General features: G+C 36.9%; 1 protein-coding gene across 1 annotated transcript; it reads left to right on the top strand.

The window, feature by feature from the left end:
- The first annotated feature begins 8743 nt into the window (after window positions 1-8743).
- On the top strand, window positions 8744-15110 carry LOC127092148 (uncharacterized). Its single transcript, XM_051030964.1, has 14 exons — window positions 8744-9118; window positions 10391-10481; window positions 10585-10669; window positions 10812-10881; window positions 12526-12595; window positions 12792-12861; window positions 12968-13013; window positions 13104-13356; window positions 13469-13674; window positions 13817-13891; window positions 14169-14229; window positions 14385-14465; window positions 14589-14668; window positions 14801-15110. Exons 1-14 carry the CDS (start codon window positions 8982-8984, stop codon window positions 14877-14879), a joined length of 1404 nt encoding a protein of 467 aa, XP_050886921.1. The 5' UTR covers window positions 8744-8981; the 3' UTR covers window positions 14880-15110.
- The last annotated feature ends 261 nt before the right edge of the window (window positions 15111-15371 follow it).

Below are 15371 nucleotides of genomic sequence, written 5' to 3'. Positions count from 1 at the left end.
ACGAGTTCATACAATCACAAAATCCAAAATATTGCTGAGAAAATAAGTCTCTTATTTGTATACATCCTTGATGTCGAACTCTTGGTGAAATATTTACTCGGTTATTGCTTCATGAACCTTTCAGCTCCACCAACCTACTCCAAGTCTTCGTATGTGGCAATCCCCATGATCCCACCGATATCTTGAGCAATGATCTGTTAGAAGATTGAGAAGAACTCCTACCTTATCTGTCGGCTTACACACAACACTACCAAGGTCATCCTAGAGAGAAAAACCTAATTCTTTTCACTGGAATTTATCACCACCAATCACAACTACCACAATCTTTCAAGCCTCCTGAAAATATTTACACCATTCTTCAAAGAAATGTTAGTTCTAAGACAAGTCTTCCTCAACAATCACATATCTTCTCAATCAAGATTTGAATTCATTAATCAATGAACAAAACATGAGGTTGAAGATGAAATAATTTCATTTGCAAGTGGTTTAAGTTTTAAAAAATGGAAGTTGTTGTTACGTAGTTACATACAAAGTTCTAAAAGATATGGGATGACAAAAGATTTATAGGTGTTGGAGATTAAGCATAAAACTAGATGTAAAAAATATTGTTTGATTCGAGTCAAGAACATTTGTTGATTTGAGTCAAGTGAACAAGTAGAGTGGAACACGACACGATCAACATAAAAGAAGTGACCCATTTTCTTGTGATTAAGGTCAAGTCATAACTATGATTCGAGTCATGAAGGGCCATGATTTGAGTCATCACTACAACAGAAAAAGTATTTTACCTCAGTTGAAAAAATGTCTTACCTCGGTTTCACAGACGAGGTAACGAAGGACGTCATGAAAAGTGCACACCTTATCTCTCGATTTTAAAAAAGTTGACGAGTATTGTGTAAAGGTCATGGGTCTGATCCCCATGGAAACCTTTTTAGAATTATGAAATGGCGAAAACACAAGTCCGATCTATTTTGACATTTCACCGACGAGTATACCACTTTCACCTCGATTTTCTCATAAAACTGACGGGTAAAACAATTTTGAGTTGATTAAACCTGATGTGGATTGATTATTTTACCAAATCCTATAATAAACATATAACATCCTGTAATACCCCAAAATTTACCCTTCATTTTTCCTGGAAGCATGGGATTATGTTTTACACTTCATTAGCATCATATTAGGTCATACTCATTGCATATTGCATTAGTGACATTGAGATCAGGTTTTGATCGATCACTTCATTAGCATCATATTAGGTCATACTCATTCTGGTCAGTAACCTGTCTACATTCAAGTATGTAGAGGTAGAAGGTGAGATTCATGAGACCCTGTGTCAGGCCTTTGAGGCAGTTTAAGTCAAGGATGCAACTCCAGTGGAAGAGGTTGAAGCAGGTGCATCTTTGTCGTTGTTCAAGCAAGCACAAGCCTTGGTAAATTCAGGTGTTGCTCCCGGTTGGGGACGTCTGGTGGATTTACCTATAAAGGAAGACAAGTTTGGGATTTGGTATCAGCCGACATTGACTTCTACAACTTCAACGCCTCAGACTCGTCAGGGGTCGATTACTTTCTCTAGTGCTGGCATCATTCAGTACGGCCAGGTCTCTGCAATCAACAAAGAAGATGAGGATAGTGATTGCGACATTGACAACTAGGTGCGTCCAAGGGTTCCGGGTGAAGTTCTCCGCAACTGGTCTTCTGAAGAGATTATCCAAGTCACTCTTCTTAAAGAGTAATTTTCTTTGTTTATTCATGCATATCCAAGTCTTACGTTCCGCCCAAGCGTGATGACTCATTGTAGGGCTCATCTATGTGGATACCTGCATTTTTTATCATAAATAAAGGACGTCTTTTTGCATTCAAATATTTTGTTCACTGTCTTTCTATTTTTGCAGTTTTCATAAATAAAATATATATATATATATATATATATATATATATATATATTATATATAATTATATATATTATATATATACACATTTGGCAATGTTTTGTTTAGTTTCCACTTCTTGTTCACACTCATAAGCACATACCATCACTCATGCAGATGCACGTCATCGGATCCTATTGATAACAGTTCTGCTATGGCTCGCTTCGACTTTGAAAATCCAATCTTTCAAGCTGAAGAAGAGGGTGATGAAGACTGTGAACTCCCTGAAGAACTTGCCAGGTTGTTAAAACAGGAAGAAAGGGTCATTCAACCGCATCAAGAGTCTACTCAAGTGATTAATCTCGGCACCGAGGACGTCAAGAGAGAGATCAAGATAGGGGTTGCTTTGGAAGATAATGTGAAGAAGGGGCTGATTGAATTGTTGCAAAAGTATGTTGACATCTTCGCTTGGTCTTATCAGGACATGCCAGGGCTTGACACAGACATTGTGGTACACCGTTTGCCTCTCAAAGAGGATTATCCTCCGGTCAAGCAGAAGCTCAGAAGAACAAGACCAGAGATGGCTGTCAAGATAAAGGAAGAAGTGCAAAACAGTTGGATGCATGGTTTCTAGCGATTATAAATTATTCGCCATGGGTTGCAAATATCGTTCCAGTACCTAAAAAGGATGGAAAGGTACGGATGTGTGTTGACTACCGGGATTTGAACAGAGTTAGCCCTAAAGATGATTTCCCATTACCTCACATTGACGTTTTGGTGGATAACACGACTCAGTTCTCGATATTCTCCTTTATGGATGGCTTTTCTGGCTATAATCAAATTAAGATGGCACCAGAAGACATGGAGAAGACAACTTTCATAACCCCATGGGGCACCTTCTGCTACAAGGTGATGCCGTTTGGTCTAAAAAATGTTGGGGCAACATATCAACGAGCTATGGTAACTCTTTTCCATGATATGATTCATCATGAAATCGAGGTTTATGTTGATGATATGATTGCCAAATCTCAGACGGAAGAAGAACATCTGGTGAATTTGCAGAAACTGTTTGAGCATTTGAGGAAATTCAAGTTGAGGCTTAATCCGAACAAGTGTACTTTCGGGGTGAGATCTGGGAAACTGCTGGGTTTTATTGTTAGTGAAAAAGGGAATGAGGTGGATCCTGCCAAAGTAAAAGCAATACAAGAAATGCCTGAGCCAAGAACAGAAAAACAAGTCTGTGGTTTCTTAGGAAGGTTGAACTACATTGCAAGGTTCATCTCTACCCTAACAGCCACGTGTGAGCCAATATTCAAATTGTTGAGAAAAGATCAGGCCATCAGGTGGAATGATGATTGCCAAAGGGCTTTCGAGAAGATAAAAGAGTATTTGCAGAATCCTTCAATCCTTATGCCTCCAGTCCCAGGGAGACCGCTGATTATGTATTTGACAGTACTTGATAATTCCATGGGTTGTGTTCTCGGTCAACACGACGAGACAGGTAGGAAAGAGCATGCCATCTATTACCTGAGTAAAAAATTCACAGATTGCGAGTCGAGATACTCAATGCTTAAAAAGACATGTTGTGCACTTGCATGGGCTGCTAAGCGATTGAGATAATACATGCTGACTCACACAACCTTACTGATCTCCAAAATGGATCCAGTCAAGTATATATTTGAGAAGCCAGCTCTCACCGGAAGGGTTGCTCGTTGGCAAAAGGTACTCACAGAGTACGACATCCAATATACATCCCAAAAAGCCATCAAAGGGAGTATTCTGTCAGACTATCTTGCTCAGCAGCCGATTGATGATTATGAGCCGATGAAGTTTGATTTTCCGGATGAAGACATCATGTTCCTCAAGATGAAAGACTATGAAGAGCTAGTTGTTGAGGAGGGACCTGATCCAGATGAAAAGTGGACTTTAATGTTTGATGGGGCCATCAATGGCAAAGGAAGTGGAATTGGTGCTGTCATTACCACTCCGAAAGGTGCCCACATGCCTTTCACCACTCGTCTGACTTTTGAGTGCACCAATAATGAAGCTGAGTATGAAGCTTGTATCTTGGGTATCGAGCAAGCCATTGATTTGAGAATCAAGACTCTGGACATCTTCGGAGATTCAGCTCTAGTGATCAATCAAGTGAATGGTGATTGGAATACTCTCTAGCCTAATCTGGTCCCCTACAGAGACTACACGAGAAGACTGTTGACTTTCTTCACAACAGTAAGGCTGTAGCATATACCTCGTGATGAGAACCAAATCGCAGATGCTCTTGCTACTCTGTCCTCCATGATCAAGGTGATTCGATGGAACTATGCTCCCAGGATCGATGTTATGCGCCTTGATAGGGCCGCGTATGTGTTTGCTGCTGAACTGGTAGTTGATGACAAGCCCTGGTACCACGATATCAAGTGTTTTCTGAAGAATCAAGAGTACCATGCAGGGGCATCCAACAATGATAGAAAGACTTTGAGAAGATTGGCAGGCAGTTTCTTCTTGAATAAGGATGATGTGCTGTATAAGAGGAACTTCGACATGGTTTTGCTCAGATGCGTGGATAGACACGAAGCAGACATGTTAATGCAGGAAGTTCATGAAGGCTCCTTCGGTACTCATGCCGGCGGACATGCAATGGCTAAGAGATTGTTGAGAGCGGGTTATTACTGGATGACCATGGAATCTGATTGTTTCAAATATGCTCGGAAGTGTCATAAATGCCAGATTTATGCTGATAAGGTGCATGTGCCGCCCAATCCTATGAATGTGATGTCTTCGCCGTGGTCATTTGCTATGTGGGGCATTGATATGATTGAAAAGATTAAGCCGACTGCTTCCAATGGGTATCATTTCATCCTTGTTGCCATCGACTATTTCACCAAGTGGGTCGAAGCAACGTCATTTGCGAAGGTCACCAGACATGTGGTTACCCGATTCATTAAGAAAGAAATCATTTGTCGTTATGGGATTCCCGAAAGAATCATTACTGATAATGGTTCTAACCTCAATAACAAAATGATGAAGGAGTTGTGCAAGAACTTCAACATTCAACATAACAATTCTTCCCCTTATCGTCCTAAGATGAACGGTGCTATTGAGGCAGCAAATAAGAACATAAAGAAGATTGTGCAGAAGATGGTCGTTACGTACAGAGATTGGCATGAGATGCTACCCTTCGCCTTGCATGGGTACTGTACTTCAGTACGTACTTCGACCGGGGCAACCCCTAACTCCCTTGTGTATGGTATGGAAGCAGTCCTACCTGTTGAAGTGGAGATTCCTTCTCTAAGAGTCCTGCTGGATGTCAAGTTAGACGAAGCGGAATGGGTTCGGACAAGGTTCAATGAGTTGAGTCTTATCAAAGAGAAGCGAATGACAGCCATTTGTCATGGGCAGTTGTATCAAAGTCGGATGAAGAGAGCCTTTGATCAGAAAGTGCATCCTCAACGCTTCCAAGTCGGAGATTTGGTGTTGAAAAGGATCCTTCCTCCTCAGACAAATCACAGGGGCAAGTGGAATCCTAACTATGATGAACCGTATATTGTCACCAAGGTTTTTGATGGTGGAGCCTTAATGCTTGTAACTATGGATGGTAAAAACTTCACTTCCCCTGTGAACTCAGACGCAGTTAAAAAATACTTCGCATAAAATAGACCCGCTGGACGATAAAAAGAATAGTCCAGGCAAAAAAATGGGCATCCCGACGAACCAAGAAAATGAAAAAGGTTCGGGCAAAAGTTAGGGATTAAAAAATGAAAAGATTGTACACCCGGTAAGTTGAAAACCTGAAAGGGCAACTTAGGCAAAAATGGGTATCCCGGTGGATTGAAAACTCGAAAGGGCGATCCAGGAAAAAGTTAGAGATTAAGCGAATGGCTGCGTTCTGAGTAGTTCTGAATATCATCTCGTGTCGATAACCAGAAACTTCCGAAGGATAGGAAATAATCCAATCACCTTTTTCGGAAAGCTGATCATCTGGAGGATCTTGAAGACGAGCGAATCATAGCAGAATTGGAACCCGATAGAAATCCATTTCACATTGCCATTAGATTAATTTCTATTTTTATCTGTTGTGCAATTACCTCTTTCCAGGGATTGCTTCCTGATGTAAATACCTATTCAGATGCCACTCAATCAATAAAATCACGTTATTCAGTACATCTCTGTGTTCATTTTCATTTTACTGTTTTGTTTGCAAAAATGACGTCCGAATTTTTGATAAACATTGCATCATGAAACATAAGAGCTTTACAGGTACGTGCTTAATAAACATTGAAAATTGCTGTAAATTTTAAGTGCTTTGGATCGCCTATTCAGAACAGGTACACTCGGGGCATTTCCTTAAGGTCCCCATCAAATGATCGCGAATGTTTTTCCTCAACAGTTGGAATTTGGTATCTTATCCCTGCAGAGCTGGTCCGAACGTTGGATTCTTCAATCCCCAGCAGACTCTCACTGCTGTACTTCTCCAAGCATTTGTTTCAGATTATACACTCCCCAATATAGTCGACAGTGTCAGACTGTATATCCCCAGCGGAGTTGACAGTGCCAGACTGTATCTTCCCAACAGAAGCGGCTGCTCCTCAGAGTTCGATGCCAGATCGATGACCTCGTCCCAAAATTGGTTAGGAAAATAATTATATGAACAATTGTGTTATATTTGAATAACAACTTACATTGATTAATGACTTTGCAGCATCCTGTAACTCATCACTCATCTCACGTTCTTTCATGGTTAAAATCTCTTCAATATTTCAAGTTATTTATTAAAAGCTTACTTTTCTACTAACTCATTCTTGAAAGCATAAAATTTGATGCTTAGAAAAATGAACAAATATGGAAGAAAGTTGAATAAAAACTAGAAATATTGGAGAGATCTTAACAATAAAAGAGCATCAGATAAATGATGAGTTGTCGAATGCTAGAAAAACATTAATCAGTGTAAGATATGTTTCTAATACAACATAATTTTTTATATGATTATTTCCAAAATCAATTTAATAGGTTATATTTTCAAAGAGGGGTTAATAAAACAAACAATCGACATTAGATATAATAAACTCAACTCGACAGAACAAGATGAGAGCTTCACAAAGAATCACAAAAAACATAATCTTAATATCAATATGAATCTCCAAGTCAAACACAATAACAACAACTGAACTAAAACATATAGATTTAATAAACTCAACTTAAAAACAACAACCTACATTAAACAACAATACAAAACAACAACAACAACATCAATAGACAACCTTTAAGGTTTAAGGCCTTAACAATAAGAACAACACAATCAACAAAAACAACATCAATAAATATATAACACAAATCTGTTTAATGAGCAATAACAACAAGATCGAGCCTATAAGATTTAAGGCCTCAACAACGAGTCTCAACAACAAGAACAATAACATCAATAAACCTATAACATAAATATGTTTAAACAACAAAAACAATAAGAGAAAACCTCTAGGGTTTCAGATCTCAATAAAACAACAACAACAACAATATGAGTAGTGATGTTTGACGTACCAGATCTCTGAAGAAGAAGTAAAAGAAAATGATTTGGATCTCTGAAGAAGAAACAAGAGCCCTAAACACATAACATCTTCGTATTGAAGAAGATATGTATTTATGACTCTCGTTGTTTAGAGCACTTTTGTTAAGGGCTCTTTGTCAAAGTTTTGCTTGTGTTGTTTAGACAAGTGAAACTGAATGCTAAAAGCTATATATATATATATATATATATATATATATTATTGTGTGAAACCGTGTGATTCGAATCAATTTGGGCAATGACTAATAGAAGTTTCTGTGATTCGAATCAAGTGTAAATTGCGATTCGAGACTCTGTGTATTATGTAATATGTGGTTAAGTTATGATATGTCCCATACCCTTAAAGGGTAACGCATTTATAGAGGCTCTTAGACCTAAAATTTAAGAAACCCTAAGAAGTGGTAACCACCCCCTTGATCAAGAGAAGACTACTGCCATCTACTTTCTAGGGAGTCGTGGCATGACTCATTCTTGTGGGGAGATACACCTCATATATTCCCTAAAAGTGAGACCCATGTAATGGTCGAGCAATGCTTCGATCGGAGAGGACCTTAGTGTCGCCCCCAATTTTTTAATTTGATTTTGGTTTTTATAAATATTTTTAATTTTTTTTATATATATATATATATATATATATATATATATATATATATATATATATATATATATATATATATATATATATATATATATATATAAGAATCAAATGATACCAATGTATCAAACTTAGTAACATGATACATTCGATAACTTTTCACCTTATGTCCGTATAACAAAATTCACTGTTGAATTGAAAACTATTATCATATAAATGACACCTATAAAATTTCACATCAATAAAAAATTATTTGATATGTTAAAGAGAATGATAAAAATTAACGATTTTCATAATTTTTATAAAATATTAATTTTTATATATCTGGTTGACATGTCAAATGATTTTTGATTGATATTAAATTTTATAAACATGATTTATATAATATTATTTTTCAATTTAATCATCGGATGTATGATATTATTAAATTTGACATTGTAGTGTTATTTAATCTTGATATATAAATATAATCTTTATATCACTCATTAGAAAAACTAAAATAAAATATCTAAATTTATTGAATTAAAATCTATGCTTCTTGTATCTGTGTCTTCTTTACACGCTTTCTCATTTCCTAGAAAATACATCGTGTAAGACAAGAGGAGCGCATGACGGTATTTTTGTCTGACAATTTATTTTCTTTATTTAACCAAAGTCGATTAATTTTACTTTTTTTTGAACAACTAGAAACTCAAGAAAAAGAAATCAACAAAACCATTGCTTTGGCGTGAAATTGAAGGCAAAAAAGGAGAGAGAAAGAGATAGAGAGAGAAAGTTAATTAAATAAAAAATAAAAAATAAAAAAGTTTATTCGTTCCAAAGTCACACTCTTTGCAACCTCCGAGGAATTTTCATTCCATCATCCTTTTCTAAATTTCAGGTTTCATCAGAGATACGCGTGTTCTGTCTCTCTGTCTGGTCTCTGCGATTTCTTCGTTTTTCTGAGAAAACCAAAATGCTGGTTCGAAGGAGGGTGATGAGTTGGAGAAGGGTAGCAAAGTCCTTTCAAGCTATGCTAGCTCATGTCTTTCTTTTCTCCTTCACTCTTCTCCTTGTTCTCAAGCTTGACCGTTTCTTCCTTTTCTCATGGTGGTGAGTTTTTTCTTTTTTTTTTTATCACTTTTTTAGTTAAAATGTATAAACGAATCAAAGGGTCGGAACAAAATTTTATTTTTGTTTTGAATGATCATAATTCATACCAAGTGATTTATCCTGAAATTGTGACTTTTTGTGCTGTTGACAATGTTTGGTGTTAATTCTGTTTTCCCCTTTTGGTTTTTCGATGCATGTCTGAAGGGCTTAATTTTTCACTTTTGTTTTTAAATTCGAAGAAAATTACATTCAATCGAGGAGACCGATGCTGGGTTTTGTTTTTGACACTGCTTCATTTGTATGCTGTGTGTTTTGTTGCATTGATGTGTTTTGTTTTTAGGATAATTTTTTTAAAATTGATTTTGCTTTGTAAATAGGATAGTTTACTGCTTCAGTTTGAGTTCTTGATTGTTGCTTTCCCTGTGACACTGAATTTGTGTGTGTGAATTCCTGTGTTTTAGTGTTGTCTGTTCTAATGGAAGTGAAGAAAATTTGTTTGATTAGGGAAGTAAAGTTTACTAAAATTGTGAAATATAATGTCCATTTAAACTCAGTGACTATCTGCTTATCGCGATGTAGTAAGATACATGTATGGGATACCGGCGAGTACGGCGGCGAAAATAGTGTACATAATGAACAACAGCTATGCAAATCCGTTACTCCGCGACTAGAGTAACTTCGCCGATGGGTGAAAGAGTAGAGCTAGAAAGGAGCTTGGACCATAGAATAGGACATTAGAATGCAGAAAATGTGGCAACCATAACAACAGCGACACCTCAGCAACACTGGCCGCATAAGCCAAAGGAAAAACGGTGCCTGTAGTGTGCACGGTTACAATCTCTAGCTGGTGAAGAGAGACTCCATTTTGGTGTGCTATGCAATATGGAATGAGCAGCAAGTATTTTTTTTTGCCTCTCTTTCTCTTGGAGTGCAGATGAAGTAACGAAACACAGTTAAAATGATAAAAGATTATGTAAATAATGCCGATCACTGTTGCGTCGTATCTGGATGTCAACGCGTCTTTACTGACAGTTACTAATCAATGTTTTGTCGTATTATCATATCTGATTGACAATGTGTCTTTCGTTGGTAAGAGTCTTGTGTTTTTTTCTAACCGGATTTGGATTTGGATATGGATGTACTACTTTTCTGGATATTAGAAATTTATTAGATACTTTCTGTAGACGTATTAGACATATATTTGTATAAAATCCGTATCAACACCTTACTTTTCCATTTTTCCATTTTTGAACACATCTTTCTTTTTGGCAGGACTGTATTTTTTCCACTTTGGCTTTTTCATGTCGTGGTAGCACGGGGCAGGTTTTCCTTGCCCGCTCCTTCAGTGCCTCATGGTCGCCAAGTAAGACATACTTCAAATATCTTCTCTGTTTTGTGGAGAAATTATAAATTTTTCGTGTAGTAGGTTTTTGTTTCTGATGTAAAACAATTTCATTCACGCGCAGTGGGCTCCTTGTCATTCAGTCATAGCAACGCCATTACTTGTGGCATTTGAGCTTCTTCTGTGTATACATCTTGGAAGCAGTTATGGTAAGCAACATTTCTTATGGCACACTTATCATGGATATTATTGATAACTGTCTCTTTGCATAAAGATGAAATGTGGTACTTCTATAATTCTTTGATTGAAAGATGCTATCAATTTGAGTAATTATTCATCGTAATGATGCAGTGGTGAATTTAAAGATTGTCTTCATACCTCTTATAGCTTTTGAATTAGTGATTCTGATCGATAACATCAGGTAATTATCTTTTTTCCATTTATAGCATGCCAAAATTTATATTCTATAAGTTGCAAATCTGCCTAAACTGTGGTCTGTCCCTAGCCGCCTTAATTGTGGCAACTTTGGACCGCCTTTGTTCATTGCAGCATTTAGCACTTTCGTCGTGTTGGGTGAGTGATGGGGAAATGGATTTGGTGCTGTACAAGCATTGTACAGATTTTATTATGTTGTTAATCGCAAATAACGTCATGTAGCACTGGCCCCTTAAAATGCTATAGTGTATAGCATAATAGCCGCTATCGCAAAGACTAAAATCAGTATGGAAAGTAAACATAAATACTCAAATAGAGAAATACACAAAATTAAAGAAACCTTCATACTTAATAATTAAAGAATCTAAAATACAGTGCAATAAAACTTAAACCGAGAAGAGAAACATAACAAAACTATATCAAAAGTAGGAAAACTATAATGATTGTTTGGGTTCAAAAAAAGGCTTCGAGGAATTTCTCCCTGAAACCCTACTAGTGGCTTGGATAGTGACTTGGTCCGCAAATAGTGGAAGCTAAACCCACTATTGTTGACGGCGGCTCGCTAGCCCAAAGTGTCGCGTGAAGCCCTATTACCTCTACACTATTTCGCTATAGTGCCACAAAGCACATTATTGACAACATAGGTTTTTAATGTGGAGCGTCGAATCTAAACTAACAGTTGAGATCTTAAAACTGATTTAAGCAGTCCAATCTCAAATTAACGACCGAGATCATTACCTGTGTGCAACTGCGTGTTTATTTTGCAGCAGGCAATCCAAATCTGAGTGAGGGGGTGTCTTTAGTCCTACATCACTTAGCCTTTGTTTGAGAGTTTGTAGGGGAAGGGAGGGGAGAACTTCGAAAAAGGAAAGGATGTAGTGGAAATAATTGAGATTTGGGTGAGAAGAGGGTTTTTGGGGGTTGATTTTTATTCATAATACAAAATCTCCCTAGTTTGGTGGAACTCAAAAATAAAATTGTATTGGAGGAGGGGTTTGGAGTTGGAGAGCTTAGATAAAATCTTCAAATAAAACCTATGCTGATATAAAATTATGAAAATTAAAAGTATATTAATGATAAAAATTCATTCCTCCGTCTAAACAAAAATACAAGTTAAAGAAATATTAAAGATTTCTATATTTTTTCTTCAAGTCCCCTCCTCCTGAAGCCTTCCCCTCCTCTTCAAAATCGCAAGCAGATATGGCAGTTTTTGGGCTCGCCGCAATGCTAAATATTGGCCGATATTGCGAGTTTTTCCGCCATAATCCGCTAAAATGGCGCCACAAAGCAGCTGGTATGGCAGGATTTTAGCTCTCTGTCATGGACCGTCATCCGGCATCGACAATACTGTTGTGATATTAGTTGGAACTTTCTTAAAAAATTGACAACAGAGTCGCCACATTCATTCAACATCACCAAACGACTTACAAAGTAACTTACATTTTTGGGTCTTTTCTCAAATAATCATTTTGATTGCTGAAAAGTGTCATAACCTATAAGCTTGCAATAATTAATTGTATGGCTATACATGGTTAGACTATATGTTAATCAATTATATAAGCTGCAATGTTCAATACTTTTACTCTTCAGTCAAACTGGTTTTTACTGATAAAAATCTATCTTTATATAGGATGTGCAGGGCTTTGATGCCTGGAGACGAGGAAAATATGACGGATGAAGCAGTATGGGAAACTCTTCCTGTAAGACACCATTCAGTAGTTGATTAATTGATTGATTAGTAATTTTAAGTTGCATAATACAAACGTTACGTTATAATTGAATACTTGCTACTACAAGACAAATTTTAAGTGTTTTACTTCGTAGATTATGTGGTCTTACTTTTCTATTTTCCCAATGCCCTTTACCAAATTTAAATTGTATGATTCTGTTTTCCAGCACTTCTGGATTTCGATATCCATGGTCTTCTTTATTGCTGCCACAGTGTTCACTCTTTTAAAGATATGCGGTAAGCTTTAATTTCCTCTCTAAAACAATTATTCACTGTTTGAATCTGATTGATATTGGATACTCCTCAAACATTTTGTTACTAATCATTTCGCGATTACCTGCAGGTGATGTTGCTGCTCTAGGCTGGTGGGACTTGTTTATCAACTACGGGTATAATCAATTTCTATTGATAGACTATTTTAATCTTTTGTTATTAGGCTTGTGCTTTTTCCATCACAAAATCGTTTTCTCTTTTTGCAGCATTGCACAGTGCTTTGCGTTTCTCGTTTGTACAAAGTGGCACAATCCTACAATTCATGGAAACTGTCAAATTACAGAACCGTGTTCGTCGTCAAATACCATAAGATATCTCGAATGGAGTAGAGAAGGCATAGTTATTTCTACCGATGAAGATGTGCAGCAAAATCTGTTTTGCAGTCTGCAAGACATAGGCGGACATATCATGAAAATTCCGCTAATTGGTTTCCAAATACTTCTTTTTATGCATTTAGAGGTATAAATAAATGCTAACAATAACTGTATCAGTTTTGTTCTCACGCATTGTCGGTTTCCTCATTCTCTGATTTTCTTTCTTTATATTTTGTTATTTGAACCTTAAATTTCAGGGAACACCATTGGGTGCAAAAAATATACCGATTTGGGGAATTTTTTCTCCCCTTTTTCTGTTGCAAGGAGCTGGTGTATTATTTGCAGCATATAGGTTAATAGAGAAGATTGTTCTATTACTCTATAACGGAGATGTTCCTAGAAGCTACTCTTCTATCGCATCAAAATCCCGTGACTGCTTTGGATTTTTCCATCACGGATCAAGGTATCATCAGTTTATATTTTATCAGCTAGAATTTTTTTCTAATCTTTAAGCATAGATTGTCAGTGGAACCTAGAAATTCATAAAATGTTGTTGAACTGATATGAAGAAAGTGTCGTTGGCTGCACTTCTCCTCTTTTGACAGGTTGCTAGGTTGGTGGTCAATAGATGAAGGAAGCAGAGAGGAAGAAGCTAGACTTTTTTGTGCCGGGAGTTCTGGGTCAGTACTCTATGTTACATTATACCTATGAAGCACACACCGGAAACACGACACCGACACTTACACATCGACACCGGTAATAATTTGAAAAAATGAACAAATTAAACGGAATCATAAGTGTCGGTGTTGTTTTCAGACACCTACACTGACAAAGACACATTTCTTCAGAGGTGTCAGTGCTACATGTTTTAGTGTATAATGGTATTGATGTGTTTGCAATAAGGTTTGCATCATTTTGACCAGTGTATAATGATGCGTGATTTGATTTCCTATTTAGGTATAATACTTTCTCTCCCGATACGGTGAAGAAAATGCCTAGAGGAGAACTTGTTGAGGAGGTGAAGACATTGTTTCCTTATTATCAAAATATATAGCTACCACATTATTTCTTACTTAATGGCTTTGTTATTTAAGAATAAGTTATATAACAAGTACCCTAGCGTGTCGAATCTTTTTCATAGATTTCAATAACCCGCTCTTGTATAACTGGCAGATTTGGAGACTTCAAGCTGCACTTGGTGAACAGACAGAAGTTACAAAATATAGCCAGGAGGAATATGAAAGACTTCAAAATGTAACATTCTCGTCCTTGATTGCATATCATTTAATTGAAGTTATAACAATGTTATTTATGCTTGAATGACGGTTAACCACACCAGGATCTAAAACGCTTTCAATTGATTGCTAAATATATCAGGAGAAGATCTTATGTAGAGTTTGCTTCGAAGAGCAGATTAACGTGGTCCTCCTTCCTTGCAAGCATCACGTTCTTTGCAGGTAATTGCTTAGTCAAATACTTTTCTGTCACCGTCAATATTTAACACGGTGTTACTCAAATATCGTATCAGGAACATAAATTGATTGTTTTTACGTTTGTCGCCTTTGTTTAACCTCTGACGCGGTTAACAGCACTTGCTGCGAAAAATGCAAGAAGTGTCCTATCTGCCGTGGTACCATTGAAGAACGGATGCCTGTATATGATGTGTAGACCGAGTTCGCTGTAAGATATATAGATATTATGGCTTGTGGTTTTAGATGAGGCAAGCACCAAGAATTTTAATTTCTCTGCTTATAGATAATGAGCATACAGAAGTTGTACATAGTTTTAAACAGTTATTGCAAGTTATGCATATCTGCAACATTGAAAACTCAGCTTTCGGGGTGCTGTCATTTTGAGTGTTGGTACCTACACAATGCAAGATGTTTGTTGAACTAGGAATGCCACCATGCAGTTTAGCATTTATATCGCATTCATATAGGCATGTTTGTAGTTAGCGAGGGAATAGTAAATACTAAAAAAAGATACATGTGATAGTCAAAGGAAACTTGGTTGAATGTTTGGTTGAAGTTGCTGCCATTAAGTTCCGCGTCTGTGAAGTATCACTCAATTGCACTGTTTTTTTTCTTTCTGTATGCCCACATTTTTAGTTTAGTGTTATTAATGCTGCTAGGTGGACAGCAAGTGCCGCACTATAAATTC

This window comes from Lathyrus oleraceus, chromosome 6 (genome assembly GCF_024323335.1).
Source record: "Lathyrus oleraceus cultivar Zhongwan6 chromosome 6, CAAS_Psat_ZW6_1.0, whole genome shotgun sequence".
Classification (NCBI taxonomy): domain Eukaryota; kingdom Viridiplantae; phylum Streptophyta; class Magnoliopsida; order Fabales; family Fabaceae; genus Lathyrus; species Lathyrus oleraceus.
Note: the sequence above shows the minus strand (reverse complement) of the source record. Positions and strands in the feature narration are given on the sequence as shown.